The sequence below is a fragment of the Salmo salar genome, chromosome 06 (assembly GCF_965601325.2).
Source record: "Salmo salar chromosome 06, fSalSal1, whole genome shotgun sequence".
Lineage (NCBI taxonomy): Eukaryota > Metazoa > Chordata > Actinopteri > Salmoniformes > Salmonidae > Salmo > Salmo salar.
In genome coordinates this window covers 30,131,976-30,145,036 of record NC_138296.1, presented here as the reverse complement: position 1 = coordinate 30,145,036, position 13,061 = coordinate 30,131,976, and the positions used below count along the sequence as shown (strand labels likewise).

General features: G+C 39.9%; 1 protein-coding gene across 2 annotated transcripts; it reads left to right on the top strand.

Moving 5' to 3' along the window:
- The first annotated feature begins 3,979 nt into the window (after positions 1 to 3,979).
- Positions 3,980 to 12,792, top strand: LOC145879821 (uncharacterized). Of its 2 annotated transcripts, none has more exons than XM_082976440.1 (13): positions 3,980 to 4,560; positions 4,856 to 4,968; positions 5,406 to 5,543; positions 5,680 to 5,749; positions 5,879 to 5,932; positions 6,141 to 6,197; positions 6,365 to 6,437; positions 6,723 to 6,812; positions 7,911 to 7,964; positions 8,067 to 8,159; positions 8,287 to 8,415; positions 8,569 to 8,734; positions 8,851 to 12,792. In XM_082976440.1, the coding sequence occupies exons 1-13, from the start codon at positions 4,434 to 4,436 to the stop codon at positions 8,893 to 8,895; spliced, it is 1,209 nt and encodes a 402-aa protein (XP_082832566.1). In that variant the 5' UTR covers positions 3,980 to 4,433; the 3' UTR covers positions 8,896 to 12,792. The 2 variants fall into 2 exon arrangements, with proteins under 2 accessions (XP_082832566.1, XP_082832565.1); XM_082976439.1 differs by having other exon boundaries at positions 4,075 to 4,560; positions 5,677 to 5,749.
- Positions 12,793 to 13,061: the final 269 nt, after the last annotated feature.

Here is a 13,061-nt window from a genome sequence, read left to right as displayed (position 1 = left end):
ATAATATTGTCAATAATCGCCTACCTTTAGTTGTCTTCATCAGAAAGCATCCCAGGTCCACAACAGATGTATTTTCGGTCGAAAAAGTCCATACTTCACGTTCCATTAGCCTGCTGTTGGTAGCGCGTCCTAGGGCTCTCTCCAAGCGCAGGGCTGAAGTTCCGGATAAAATGAGATTCTCCCGCCTGTAGGTTCGTTCAAACATGTCAAACGTTGTAAAACATTAATCTTCAGGGCCTGGAACACCAAGAGAGCCAATAAGATTCGAGGGGGATGATTTCATTGCCTTTAAAACCGTTTCCAAAGGTGGGGGTAGACATGGCCGCCGGCGTCATAATGGTGATGGCCCATCCCCTGTGACCAATTTCCAACGCGTCTCATTCACTGAGTTTCGACTGTATAAGGCTCAAACCACTGTGAAAAGACTGGCGACATCTAGTGGAAGCAATAGGAAGTGCTCACTGAACCATGGTTAACGGTGTGATTTATAGGGAAAGATGAGAAGTCGAGTCCACAATTCTGAATTCCACTTCCTGTTTCAATCGGTCTCGGGGTTTTGACTGCCATTTGAGTTCTGTTATACTCACAGACACCATTCAAACAGTTTTAGAAACTTTAGGGTGTTTTCTATCCATATATAATAAGTATATGCATGCCCTAGCTTCTGAGTTTGATTAGTAGGCCGTTGAAAATGGGAACGATTTTTTTTCAAAATGCGCTGTGGCGCCCCCTATCCTAGGGTATCCTCAAGAGGCTAGAGTATCCGGCAACAGTGTCTAGTCCGGAACCGAGGGAGACTGCCTGCGACCCGGAACCGAGGGACACTGCCTGCGACCCGGAACCGAGGGAGACTGCCTGCGACCCGGAACCAAAGGGGTCTGCACTTTGTCCGACAGCGATTTCAACATATCTTCTGACGACGAGGAATGTGACACTTTCATCATTAAAATATTCCTTTCCAGTTTGTGGTTGTGTTTTCTTCAAATGAGACACTGGAGGAGAGGCAAAGATCAAACTCTGATTTATTTAGTCTTCTGTCACTCTTGTTTTCAGCTTTTCAAGTTTATGCAGACACACACACACACACACACACATACACACATTCAGGCACTCACACATACACATACACATGCACACACGCACACAAGTCCAGGCTCATGATCATTCAAGTAAAATGTGTATGATTTGTGTGATGTCTGTAACTCAACATGAATGTATTCTCTGAACTGCCTAAGTGTTCTATTGTCATGAAGCTTCAGGTAACATTTGATATAGATGTCTTGTCTGTACATCCCAGTCACATGGCAAGGATGTCCTCTGAGACATATTACATTACAGTACATAAGTGACAGAGGCTGGGGGTTGTTCTAATTGCTCCTCCCAGATGAAATGCCTGTAATCCACGTTAGTGACCGAGAGGTGGCCGAGAGGTGATCCAGGGAAAATAAATGAACCATGTTTGAAACCCTGTTTCCTGATCCAGCCTATATCTTACTCCCTAGGTATCCAAGCCAGAACAATGGGGCTTCAGGTTATATTGCTATTGATATAGAAACTCCACCATTCTTCGACAGGCGAGTCAGTCATCTGCAAGATATGAAGATGGAGAACATTTGTACCCAACACAAACAACATCCTTTCATTCTTATCCATGTAATAATTTCACTTTAAGCGGCCAAGGAGGGAAAGGCTTGCTAAAAGAGAGGAACAAGAAGCCAATAGTCCATGGGGGAACAGAGACTGAATCCTGGCAGAAAAGACTTGCTGAACCCCCTCTGGTGAATGGCACCATGATGCCAGGTCAACTTTACCAGATGATGAAGCCCTTGACAGATCCTCTTTATTTTTGGGGTGATAATCTAACTAACTTCATAACTGATATCTTAGGTCGGGTTAGCCTCTGTCTCGAATCTGTAGGTCAGTGGTTTCCAACCTTTTTCGGTTACTGTACCACCAAATGAATTTTGATCTTTCTTTTCTCAAATACAGTACACCCTGTGGATAGGCCAGGTACCTCCAGCGTTCCTAGTACCAATGGTTGGGAACCACAGCTGTAGGTGACAGTGCTGGGGTAGGGGAGGGTGTTGTGAATCTGAACCCTGATGATATCTGTCATTGCTCCCACAGCACTAATGGCCATAATGATGACCTGAGTCCCAATACTGTGATTCAGAATAAACCTCAAGAGTAATGGCCTGTCTGACAGGTGAGATTGTGTCTGTTTCTCCGTCTATTGCTAACTGTGTGCTCTTTACAGTGAAATGGGAAAGATTGTAGGAGAGCCTTATGGAAAATAATAGGCATACCATGTTTGAGGTCATGTTTACTGATCCAGTCTGTGTCCTCTTGCTAGAAGCATTCATCACCTTGGGTCAGCAGAAGAGACCACTGCTCTGGTGGATAAGCAGGCCTTGGACAAGGACCAAGTCACCAAATGCCTTTAGTTAATAGGTAGTACTGTGAGTGGTCATTCAGTTTTCCATTATTTGCTGGTGAACTGGTAACTTGCTAACTGAATTATGGGTTTGGTTGTTTTCATGCTCAGCATTTTTTTTCACCAAAAGACAAAGGACCTAATGACATGGAGTCAAGGAGATGCAAACTTATAAAACGTGATAAGATATTATTAAGTATAAGATATCTTGTTAAAGAATATTACATGAGTGCCTCCCGAGTGGTGCAGCGGTCTAAGGCACTAAGGGTTCAATCCCGGACTGTGTCGCAGCCGGCCGCGACCGGGAGTCCCATGAGGCGGCGCACAATTGGCCCAGCGTCGTCCGGGTTAGGGGAGGGTTTGGTCGGCTGGGATGCCCTTGTCCCATGTCCTTGTCCCAATGAACGCTTGGCAGGACATGTTTCAGAGAACGTATGGCTCTCGACCTTCGCCTCTCCTGAGTCTGTACGGGAGTTGCAGCGATGGGACAAGACTGTAACTACCAATTGGTATCCCGAAAATTGGGGAGAAAAAGGGGTAATTTTAAAATATATATATATATATTACATGAAACAATGTTATAATACTGTATAATATGATAAAACATGACATGACAGGACAGGAAATATATGATATGATATAATGTATATAATATATTTTTATAAATATAAAAGTACAATTGTGACTAGCTCCATCATAATGAGTCAAATCAACTTCAAGACACATTTTGAGCTTTAGTAACTGTTGAACAGAGGACCTCCTGCTTACTATACCAACTTTATTTCTCAACTCCCAATATCGAGTGATTAGCAGTCATACAATTGGAGTATCACTTCACAGTGATGATTTTGGGGAAAAATCACAGAAAGTCTGCCTTATGTTTTCAAAGTTCAAACCTCAAGATACGACTTCTGTATTCCGACACACAGACATGGCACGATTGCTACTGGTCAGCATTTTCTTGTTTCTTATGTAGCAAATTAGTACATTGATACATGGAAGAAAGAAGTTGATGTGTAACACTTGCGTCATAACATCTGTTTACAGTTTCATACCAACAACTAGCAGCATGCTTGGTTACAGTTGATGTTTTAGGGAAGTAGACCTCTTACTCATCATGACTGATTATGATAAAGGACACTCATTTAAAGAGGGCCCTGTGAAAACAGATGTTATAATTGTGGTAACATATGTTATAATTGATTGTTAATTAGATTGTGAAAGTATGTGCAGTCCCACCTTGATGATGTCATAGGTATGTGGTCAATCATTTCTCAGAGCGCGAGTTATATATTATGTGAAATATCAAACTGCTTATTTTGTTTTCTGTCACTCTTATTTTCAGTTTGTTTTCAGCAGCTTTTCAAGTTCATGCAGGCAGCACACACACACACACACACACACACACACACACACACACACACACACACACACACACACACACACAAGTCCAGGCTCATAATCGTTCAGGTAAAATGTGTATGATTTGCGTGATGTCTGTAACTCAACATGAATGTATTCTCTGAACTGCCTAAGTGTTCTATTGTCATGAAGCTTCAGGTAACATTTGATATAGATGTCTTGTCTATACATCCCAGTCACATGGCAAGGATGTCCTCTGGTTTTAGACTTACAGTATTATATTACAGTACATAAGAGACAGGGGTTGGAGGTCGTTCTAATACCACACTGGTTGGAGTTCAAGCAGTTCATTAGGCTGTTGTTGCTTGTGGATGTGTAAAGTCAACCGTCAACATTTGAATGATATGACACAACTTCTAACCAAGTCATTTCAAACCTTTTCTATGTTTCCATTGCCAACTGAACAGAATGCATGTTCCTTGCTGTTAAACAGTGTTCATCTAGCTCCCCATCTTTATAAATTACAACTTTGAAGAATCAAAGGCCCCAAATAATACACATAATGTTTATTCTGTGCGTCATATTGTACGTACCATAGCTCCTCCTCTGCTTATATAAACAACCAGGAAATCAGGAAATGGCAATCCATTTCACTGAGCGTGGAGGTGGATGTGTCATCTCAGAACTGAAAATGTTTTTGTTTGAAGTGGGTTTTTTGGTTGCTGTTTTGCAAGTCTATCCAACCTACGCTGTCGAGAATCAAGGTAAAATACCACATTATTGTAGAATTAATTTAAAAGTTTCCCTATTTCTCCCTAAAGACGGATACTTCTGCTAAATAAACTGCTTCAGGGCTGGGCCCTCAGAGAAGTCAGACCTGTTTGAGCGCTAGTCCTCTTCTTACACAAACTTTATCTATTCTTCTTATTTATTGTATTGCGATCTCAAACCTAGTCTCTTTCTATATTCCATTTTGTTTTTGTCTAAAGGAATTTGGAAGTGATTTTAGTAATAATACACAGAAATGTGTCCTAAATTAAACTTCCTTGACATCCTTAGCATGTACTTCGGTGGAAATTGATTGTGGAAATTTGAAGACCAGGGATGGTAGATACATGTATCTATACGACATTCCAGGTGTATCTGAGATTGCGGGGCTCAACATGAACGGGGTAAGTTCAAATCTGTGTTTTAGTTAAGCTATACAGGAAGTAACAACTGCAGGAGAGCAGTGGATGCAATCCACACAGAATTACTTGAATTAAAATAATACCACTACATACAGTGCATTCAGAAACATTGTTTTTTAGCCCTCATCAATCTACACACAATACCCCATAGTGACAAAGCAAAAAATCGTTTTTAGAAATAGAAAATGGAAATATCACATTTACATAAGTATTCAGACCCCTTGACTTTTTAATTGTGTGTAGATTGATGAGGGGGGAAAAAAACAATTTAATCCATTTTAGAATAAGGCTGTAATGTAACAAAATGTGGAAAAAGTGAAGGGGTCTGAATACTTTCCGAACGCACTGTACATTCCGTACTGATCATTTGACTTGCCTTTTTCCAACTTGAAATAGTTTTTTGTCTTTCTTTCCCACAGACTGCCATTGCTAACAGTGGAGGGGACAAGCCAATGGAATTTGATAAGAATGAGGTGGTAACAATGAACAACAGTTCAATCACCCTCTATAAATGCCAAAATCTGACAATGAACTTCATTTACAGTGATGCTACACAGGTGAGCCCAGTAATTTCACATTTTTTAGAGGTTGATTATAACAACTTACACATTTGTCTTTTTATTTCTGGGTTTAATCCCGTATTATTAGGATGCAACTGATGAAACAATATCCCTCCTCATTCCCTCTTAGCAGAAGGCTGGAACTGAGTCTAATGGTAAACAACCCCCAGTTAAGGAGAGATGTTCCCATTACATTGTCACAGGTAGACAGTTGACATTCCTCTTTTCCATCAATTTCAAGTATCTTTCAAGGACACGTAGAGAAAAGCACTAAATCATATTCATTCATTTTGAATACTGTACACCTTTTAACCTCTGTCTGGCCTTTGTAGAGATGAGGAATGAGGTTGTGACAACTGCACCTTTGAATTCAACTATCATCAAAGGTGAGTACTGAGATGGCTAATATTCATGATGAACATTGAGAGACCAATGTAAATCCCTTGAGAATTAGTTTTTATGTTTTCTTTTCTGAAAGCCTGCCTGAAAATTAAACTAAGGAAAATACTGCATAGCACATTATTCTGTGTTGTTCAGTATTTTGATTGATTATGTCATGGAAATGACTTTATTCTCTCTAATCATCCATTATAGATGGAGACAATCCTGATTCAAACCGTGGTGACACTGATTTGATCTGGAAAATCATTGGTGAGTGTTTAAGCAAATCTATCACCACAGCTTCCTCTGTATGAGAAAATAACAAGTAAATCTGACCTCAAAATGGTGCTACCAAGATCAACTACTGTTAGGTTATTTTAAAACCTTTTCATTTGTGTGAATATGTCATCATCTGATGACTACATTTTGTTTTTCAGTTGGTATTGTAGCTGTTGTGGTGGTCATTGCTGCTCTGCTCTGTGTGTTTAAACCTTGGAGAGACAAACAGTGGTGAGTATCCTATATAATTGTTTTTGTGTTTGTGAAGGGAGCTCTTTAAGTCAATTAGAATTGTTGCAGAGGGTGTATGTTAGTTATGAGACTAGTTCTCTCTGTCTTACTACTAGGGTTTAAAGTCAGACCAATGGGGTCCTAGCAGGTCACAAACAGGATGAGAACAGCCTGGAACTTGCAGGCCACTTACAAACTATAGACTTGTTGGCCATTTTGTCAAGTTACTGTTGTTTATCAAACATTATCCTTAATTTCTTATTAATGTAATAATCTAATCTTTAGCCACCAAGGCCACAGAGACGTGGAAGAGGGTCAGGGCAATCCAGAACCAAACTCCATTCCTCTGATGCAGAATGAGCGACGTGATGCCAGGTAAACCTTTCCACATCCCTTTATTGATCTGTAATCAACCACAGAATGATAGTCTCTCTTATCTTCAGCTGTTGCTATGGGTCATATTAGTTTCTGTCTCTATAGAACAGTAGCTCTCCAACCCTGTTTCTGGAGAACTACTGTCCTGTAGGTTTTCAGTCCAAACCTAATCTAGCACACCTGATTCTAATAATTAGCTCAGGGATGGGAAACTGGCAGCCTGCAGACCCCCGTTGTACTGTTGACAGCTAGAATAGTAGAATACACAAGGTGCAATTTCGAAATTTGGTTGTTCATCAGCAATTGTCCTCTTGTTATGTCAGTCACTGACAGTCGCTCAATTAGTCCATGTCAGCTAACAATTTTTTAGATTGGTAAATTAATCTAGCCAGCTATCGAAACTTGTGGTAATCATCGTCAAATTGCTAACTGGGGGGGACCCATTGACTTTGTAAGTCACTCTCTTTTAGATATCATATTGACATGCTAGCATTTCTCTCCACCCTATGGCAAAATGTGTAGAATTGCAGTAAATTAGCTGTAAAACTGCTGTTTATTGATTCCACGAATGGCAAAATGAATAGAATAGCATGAAATGACGGCTTTGGGCCGGCACCGACTGCATGTGTGGGTATGAATGTGGGTACACAGACCCACTAGCCACTACAACCCCTCATAATGAGTTCGGATTTTTGTGGCCCCCATCAAAGTTGCCCATCCCCGAAAGCTGCATCAGGTTAGTTACAACTGGGATTGGAGACAGAACCTACAGGATGGTAGCTCTCCAGGAACAGGGTTGGAGACAGAACCTACAGGAGGGTAGCTCTCCAGGAACAGGGTTGGAGAGCCCTGCTATAGAAGGTAAAGGAAGAAATACTCAATAGATCCGCATGGCATTTCTAAATACCAGTAATGTCTATTGGCAAGCAACAACTTTCAGCAAAGACCCTGCCTTTTGAGCCCTGCCCAGGCAAGACATAACATATTCAAGCCAGAAGGGCAACTGGTGTATTTTTGACTGTGGTGTAATGTACCGTAGATGATTCCAGTTGTACCTGTGGGTATCTGACTGAACCTTTGGTACATGTTTTATCACAGAGACATCAGAAAGCCTGATGACGGTGAGACTGTTGAGGCTGTGGTTGTTCCCAGGTTAGTTAAAATACCTCTATTACATCTTTATACTCTACTCTGTCCTGGATCAGTTTGCCTTGCTTATCCTTACAGTCATGGTCATCATGATCTCAATTTTAGTGACCAAGGAGGTGAGCCAGGAGAGGAGAACAGGCAGCCCATGGACAATGAAGAGACAGGCGCTGACACCCCTCTGCTGAATGGAGATGCCAGGTAAACTGTACCACATGACTAATCACCTGTCAGTCCTCTGTAATGTAGGCTATGGATATGGAGAACATTTGTATCCTTCCCAATCGAGATCCTTAAATCCTTATCAATGTAATAATCTCCCCTTTAGCGACCAAGGAGAGGAAGGCGTTCTAGGAATGGAGGATGGAAAACCGTCAGACAATGACAGAGCAGACACTGAAACCTGTCAGAAGACACATGCTGAACCCCCTCTAGTGAATGGACACCATGATGTCAGGTAAACTTGATTACATATTGATACATCCACAACTCATTGGGTATAATGTCACCAACCCCATTTTCCCAGGGTTCATTTTAGCCTCTGTCTCTTTAGGGGACAGTATTATGGTGGATCATGAATGTGAATGTTGATGTCTTATTTCTCCCACAGGGTTAACAATGAGACTAAGGAAGTGACTCCTGGTGCACAGAGTCCAGGACCTCCTCAGATGAATGGAGGACCTCCCATGTTTAACAGAGCTGCAGAGGAGACCACTGCTCTATTGGACAAACAGGCCTTGGACAAGGACCAAGTCACCAAACCTCCTGAGTTAATAGTAAGTACTGTTTATGTCCTCTGACAACTGGTGAACTGTTTGGCTTGGTATCTAAAATGATGGGACTGGTTGACTTTTAGCTCCAGCATATTAGTAAGTCTTGTGTTTTTCCCAAGGACAAAGGACATAATGACATGGAGTCAAGAAGAGGAGAACTGTAACAAGCGGTGGACGTTTGTATAACAAAAGAGAACCTAACGCCATATAATAAGATACAGTAATACTGTATATAATATACATATTATAAGATACACATTTGTGACTTGCTTCATCATAATCAGTCATGTCAACCCAAAACACATTCTGAAAAGTCTTTCAATGATTTTCTAAAATCTAAGCAGTTTATTAAGTTAATTCTCTATGAGACAGCTGTAACTTGGATAAGTTAGGAAATGTGTTCTAGTATATCAGTTGAAATTACAAAACGGCCCAAAACTTTTAGATAACTTATCTAAATTATTATTATCTACATGTTTAATTACTATTATCTGAAAATGAGTGTGCGACATGACTGATTATGATACAACACGTCACATATTAGCTATACAACATTATATATCAAATTATATGAAAGTATGATAAGATCATACACTAGTATTGTATAGTATACATACAAGCAATTATATATATAACACACACGTGAAAAGATGCTTAAAACATGAACCTCTCTAGTATTGACATATCCAAGATCATGAGGTCTCAATGTCTTGTGGACATGTCAAATAGCTAAACATTGACTAGGCGTTATTTAGAGTAGGCCTCATTATCACAGGGCCCAGTCTAAGAAGCTCTGTTTTACTGAAGCAATTATTCATTACTTCTGAAATGAGAGTTAGCATGTCAGTTAAAATAACTTGCATAATTTGTCCCATTTAACACACACCTGTAATCCTACTTTCAGTAAAGAAAGTTCATGTTCCATTTTAGACTCTAGATGATATTACACCAGACTTTATTTAAACCACTGTTTTCATAGGAAATCATGATTGGTCAGTTAAAACAGGTAACACTTCATATGGATGTTGTCTTTATAATGCAATATAGGAGCGTTAATAACACCTTCTATGCATAATGCATCAGGATGCACAACATAGGTGCTAATAACTGCTCATGGACATCTATAACTGAATGAAGCATTATCACCAGGATGTGTAATGCCTTATGAAGCAAAGTATTACTATGCCAGATGCCATATTTGAAAAGCACATTAGGATCGTTATATTATACATTATGTGCTCGATAAGTGATTGGCCATATTGTAATTTCACTGCACACCCTCTTACACCTATGTAACTCCACCCAAGTTGCAAAATGACACAGTTGTTCTTACCCTGTAAGCAGTCTATGGACAAGATAAGAAAGCAATCCATGCTTTGGTTTTGTTTACTGTACTTGGTCACAGAAATGCTCATGTTTTAGCATTTGTGGCACATATCCAAGTCAATAACCCTGATATAAGCATTTTTGCATTTCATATCCAAATCATCCTAAAGCAGGGATCCTCAACTAGATTCAGCCGCAGGCCGTTTTTTCTTTTTTTCTTTGAGTGGATGGTCAGGGTGCTGGAACCTAATTACAAATCATTTGTAGACTGCACATTAACTGCAAGAAGCCCAAACATATATAATATTTCACCAAAACATGATCATTTCAAACCCTGCTTACATTTGTTTATAATCACATATATCTATCTATTAAGCGTGGGATTTCTTTCCAAAATTACAATCACTTGGAGCTGATTTGCTGGTGTTTAAAAAAAAAAAATTCAGGGGAGATTAAAAAAATGTAAAAAAAATTGCCAACCTGGACTCAGGGGTAGTAACATAGTAAAAATACATCCGGGACTCTCCAGTTAGTATGATACTGTATTAATTAGTGGATGTCCATCCATTTCGGATGATATGTTACGAATTGCAATTTTTATATGTTACGAATTTGCAAAATGTATGATATGTTACAAATTCAAATATCTTGTGGTTAACGTTAGCTAAGTGGCTAGGTGGCTAACGCTAGCTAGGTGGCTAGCGTTAGATAGGCTAGGGCTTAGGGTTACGGTTACATTTAAGGTTAGGTTAGGTTGAAGGATTAAGGTTAGGGGAAGGGTTTGCTAACATGCAAAGTAGCTAAAAAGTAGTAAGTAATTGCAAAATTGCTAATTAGCGAAAATGCTAAAGTATCTCGTGATGATATTCAAACACGCAACCTTTGGGTTGTTAGACGTTCGCGTTATAAGTCCACCCATCCGAAACCAAAGCATGGATTGCTGTCTGTCTGAGCTTGTCCATAGACTGCTTACAGCTTAAAGAAAGCAAATAATATTTTGTAATTTGGGTGAACTATCCCTGTAACAGGAGTGCGGAACTCCTACGTGAAGTCGTTACAGTATAGCCCTCTGACACAATTTCCTAAAGAGTATTTCGTGTAGGTCATACCACTTAGCTTCATAATCCATTGAGGCACACACTGGTTGAAGTAACATTGTATCCACATAATTTCAATGAAATTACGTTAAACCAATGTGGAGTAGACATTGAATTGACGTCTGTGCCCAGTCGGAAGGCATTATGCTGCCAACTTATAATTACATTTATTAGCAGCCATTAGAGCCTATGTCGTGCATTATAATGCATATTGCGCAGATAAGGTGTTATAAATGCACTTATAACACATTATGAAGAGGTTATTCATAGGAAGTGTTACCTGCAGTTCTTGCGGAAGGAACTGTACCCAAGTCCCCACCTACTAGTGACATTGTGAAAAATATCACACCTTTAGACAGGAATTGTGTAGCTATGTTAACATTTGTGTTCACCGTTTCATAAAAATGTTTAGCACATTGAGAGTATCTGTCAGGTCAAATGACTTAGGCGAATGACATACCCACCTACTTTGAGACCTTATAACCTTAGTGTCAGAAAAGGTTCATTTTCTTCCTCTTTTGATTATGTTAATTTGACTTACTTGTAATGTATTTGATGTCATGTATGTTGGTTGGTCCCATACTTTCATGAATGGTTTTCGCCTATTGCTTTTATGGTTAGTTACCTTCCACATGTATTTTGAATTATTTCCTTATTACATTTTTATGACCAATTTACACTGAGTGTACAAAACATTAAGAACATGACAGACTGACCAGGTGAATTCAGGTGAAAGCTATTATCTCTAATTGATGTCACTTGTTAAATCCACTTCAATCAGTGCAGATGAAGGGAAGGAGACAGGTTAAAGAAGTTTTTTTAAGCCTTGAGACATGGATTGTGTGTGGGTGCCATTCAGAGGGTGAATGGGCAAGACAAAAGCTTTAAGTGCCTTTGAACGGGCTGTGGTAGTATGTGCCAGGCTCACTGGTTTGAGTGTGTCAAGAACTGCAACGCTGCTGGACTTATCACTGACAAACAGTTTCCCGTGTGTATCAAGAATGGTCCACCACCCAAAGGACATCCAGCCAACTTGACACAACTCTGGAAAGCATTGGAGTCAACATGGGCCAGCATCCCTGTGGAAAGCTTTCGACACCTTGTAGAGTCCATCCCTTGATGAATTGAGGCTGTCCTGAGGGCAAAAGCGGGTGTAACTCAATATTAGGAAGGTGTTCCTAATGTTTGTACACTCAGTGTATAGCACTATGCATTTTGACTGTTGGATTGATATGATCTGCTCATACATTGCCAATACAAGTGAGTGAGTTAAGACTATTGTTTAATGAACGACTCAGGTCTGATGGATACAATTGTCCCTCATACTCTCATGTATTATTTGTAACAAACTTTTTGCATGTATTTGTATGAACAAACCTCCACATTATTGTCATATCTACTTTTTAGGAAGGCTATTCTGTAGAGTTTTGTGTATGGTCACAACTTGTTTCATTTAATACGTTAACATTTTAGTAATTTAGCAGATGTTCTCATGCAGAGTGATTTACAGGAGCAATTCAAGTATAGTGCCTTGCTCAAAGGTACCTCGACAGACCTAATCGGCTCGGGGATTCAAACCAGTGACTTTTCAGACTTTTCAGAGTTGCTTTCCTTTTAACATTAAAACATTCCTTTCCAGTTTGTGGTCGTGTTTTCTTCAAATTAGACACTGGTGGAGAGGGAAAGATCAAACTCGTTTTCAGTTTTTCAAGTTTATGCAGACACACACACACACACACACACCACACACACACACACACAATCACACACACACACACATACACGTGCCACGCTAATGCTCCGGGTTTCTACAGTAGCTGCTCATGTGATCATGTACACAGACTGTATGTCTGTCTTTGTGGGATGTCTGATGTGTTCACCAGTAACATACAGGAGCCAATGATGGT